This window comes from Saprolegnia parasitica (assembly GCF_000151545.1).
Source record: "Saprolegnia parasitica CBS 223.65 unplaced genomic scaffold supercont2.153, whole genome shotgun sequence".
NCBI classification, from domain to species: domain Eukaryota; phylum Oomycota; class Saprolegniomycetes; order Saprolegniales; family Saprolegniaceae; genus Saprolegnia; species Saprolegnia parasitica.
Window position 1 is genome coordinate 34,577 of NW_012156547.1, and position 3,146 is coordinate 37,722.

The following is a 3,146-nucleotide window of genomic DNA, read 5'->3' on the forward strand; positions in this document are numbered from 1 at the left end:
TATGGCCAGGAATCAAATTTATGGGTCAAGGAATCACGCGTGCATTCATAAATCACGAATAAATCAAACAAATTGCAAAAATACTAAACGACGACGAATTGGTGCCTGTATACCCGCGATTACGTGCCGCTTTGCATCTACAAACCTCGAGGCGTCTCCGTGTCGAGCCAGCTATTTGTTTGCAATTGATATGCCATTTTATGTATTTATCGCCTTTTTTACGCGTCGTAGGAGCGCTCTACGAGCCACGAACACCTCTTGGAATAGTTTGTTTCGTGTAGTGTTACTCACGCCGCAAACCTCCAAGATGTGATATGGCATATCCGGCTGTAAATTCGTACAAGCGTCTTGGAGACACTGCACACTTGTTGGGCGCCATGCGGGTTTTTTTCGACCGAGAATCCGAGTCGGGAGCGACGATAGGAGCCGCGTGCGACGATAATCAGCAATAAATGGATAATATTTAAATGTTTTTTTTACATGGTCAAACGCGCCTCTTCTTTTGTGAAACGCGGTGTTGCGGCTTTGCGGAGGTAGGGCCGATGGCGAGACGAGCTTGCGCGCTCTGGCTTGCTCGTATCGATTTGTTGTTGCACGCCCATGATTTACATTGAATAAACACAAAAAGGCGAAACACTGACAAATTGATGCGCAAAAATCACGAAAGAATTCCCACAGATCGCCAATGAGCCGTCACGATTTTATGGCCAGGAATCAAATTTATGGGTCAAGGAATCACGCGTGCATTCATAAATCACGAATAAATCAAACAAATTGCAAAAATACTAAACGACGACGAATTGGTGCCTGTATACCCGCGATTACGTGCCGCTTTGCATCTACAAACCTCGAGGCGTCTCCGTGTCGAGCCAGCTATTTGTTTGCAATTGATATGCCATTTTATGTATTTATCGCCTTTTTTACGCGTCGTAGGAGCGCTCTACGAGCCACGAACACCTCTTGGAATAGTTTGTTGTATGTGTTTCATTGTTTTTCTTACATAACGACTCGTTTTTATGGTGCGCTGCAAATGCCACGTATAGAATGGTTGGTTCACGATAGTAGTATCTTTTTGCATGATGAGATCATCTCTTGACGGCTGAGAATGATGACGGCATATGAAATATTGAATACGTCATACAGCAAGGCACCCATTTGGTTGAGTTGGAATGTTGGAGTATACAGTATGGTTCAAGGAAGAACATGTACCTCCTCGTTCGTGCTCCACATCTCTATTGCGTGGTTCGCCTTTGATGATCTGAGTACATATGCGATATTCCAACACGTAAAATGTTTTTTTATGTACCCAACATACTCCCCAAGAAGGCAAAAAATTTGAGAGACGGCTGAAGTACCTGTTGACATAGGCTACCGCTCTGACCTTCTCGTGTAGCATTTCTCTCCTGCCTTCGACACAACCTCTCTTATTCCAATGTGGACCGTGCTAAGTGCGTCATCGCTCTATGTGGGCGTTGCAGGGAGGCTTTCTACGGCGCTGCAAAATGTCGATTGTAGGGTGCCATCTGCTGCGTTCAGCGCGGTGCTGCAAACGAGCTCACGTTGAGATGCAACATTTCCATCGACGCTACAGAAGCTGGTGCGACGAAAGCTGTGTACGACAATAAAATGGACTGCACATGCCAATTCTTGTTCAAAAGTTGTGCTCATTGCTCATCCCAGAATCCTTGATCCTGCTGATTAGTCGTCTCGCAACGCAACCGAAAGTGCTTTGTGCCTAGCTTCTGCAACGCACAACGAGCTTTTATTTCCCTCCTTTAATGCCCACCAAGGTAGGTGCAATTCTCGTCGTTGGATACATTGGTGAGGAAACAGAAAACGTCCGGGATGACTATGCAGCAAGCGCCTTGACCTGTTCTTCGAGCGGTGTCTTCTTGTAGCCCGTCACGGGGGTCCCGACCTCGACGCCGCCGTTGAAGAAGCGGAAGGTCGGCAGCACCTGCACGTCGAGCGCAGCTTTGATGTCTTGGACGCCCTCTTCGCCCGTGTTCATCTTGACAAAGGCCTACAAGTATATGAGCCTGCGCTGCGATATCTTGGAAAGATGCGTTACCACGTTGGGATAGTCCTCGGCAAGGATCTCGACAAAGCCAGAGATCTGCCGGCACTTGCCGCACCACGGCGCCCAAAAGTCGCCGACGACTGGCTGGCCCGTCGCGACGATTGCGTCCCACTCGACCTTGGTGCTGACGTTGTACATGCCTTCTTCGTCCTTGGTGAAGCCGGCGAGCGAGAAGGCGCGCGGCAGCAGGCGCCGCGTCGCCGCCATCGATGTCATCGTAAGAGTCGACCGCGCTAGCATCGTCGCGTCGGAGAGGCCGAAAATGCCTGGACATTGCACTTGGCCTTGTATCCGGATTATCCGGATACAAGGCCATTGAGCTCGTGGAAGGGCACGGAAGATCGCGGGCCGTGCGTCGGTCGCGCGATGACGATGTAAACAGGTCCCGTACGGGGTGAGCTGGTAGGAACTTTTGAATGCGAAGCGTTGTTTACCGGTATTTGCGACATAGTATTAAAGAAGAGCGGTGGTCCATGGTACAGAACGAGCTGGAGGCAAAGATACATGCGCGCATGAAGAGTGGCAGTTGCAGCAGCAGCATGGCTCTCTTAGCACGCGAGATGCGTCGATCGTAAATGCACGGCTCTCTCGTTGGCATCGATCGGCCTTCTGCGTCTCGAGCTACTGGTACCATCAAAGCGCCCAGTGCCATCAACGCATGACTGACGCCCACGTTTCATCGCTTCCAGCCATACTGACGGTGGTCACGCTTCGAAAAGATTATCGACATTGCTTCGATTACCATTTAAAGAGATGGGTTTCATTGCTGGAAGGAATGTGCCGTTTACAGGCAGTGGAAGAGGTTTTCCGCGCAAGGACGAGCGATCTAGAAGACCAGTTACAAGGTCGAACAAAAGCCAAGACCCAGAGCAACCCAGCTCAAGCCACTTCCAAATTGGTCGTGTTCGTCAAATAACGAACCCGCCTCGCCCACCACCGGCATGGCGGACACCAACACGGTTGTTGCCCCCAAGTAGTTCGGTCTTGATTGAGGAAATGCAACTTGGGGCGTGAGAGATGCCAACGTACCCATACGTTGGCCCCATGGCGCTACGTAATGGAGCAT

General features: G+C 50.1%; 1 protein-coding gene across 1 annotated transcript; it reads right to left on the bottom strand.

The window, feature by feature from the left end:
- Positions 1–1,849: 1,849 nt before the first annotated feature.
- Positions 1,850–2,218, bottom strand: SPRG_21403 (hypothetical protein; the record flags this gene model as incomplete). Its single annotated transcript, XM_012354293.1, has 2 exons — positions 1,850–2,023; positions 2,072–2,218. 2 exons carry the CDS (start codon positions 2,216–2,218, stop codon positions 1,850–1,852), a joined length of 321 nt encoding a protein of 106 aa, XP_012209683.1.
- Positions 2,219–3,146: the final 928 nt, after the last annotated feature.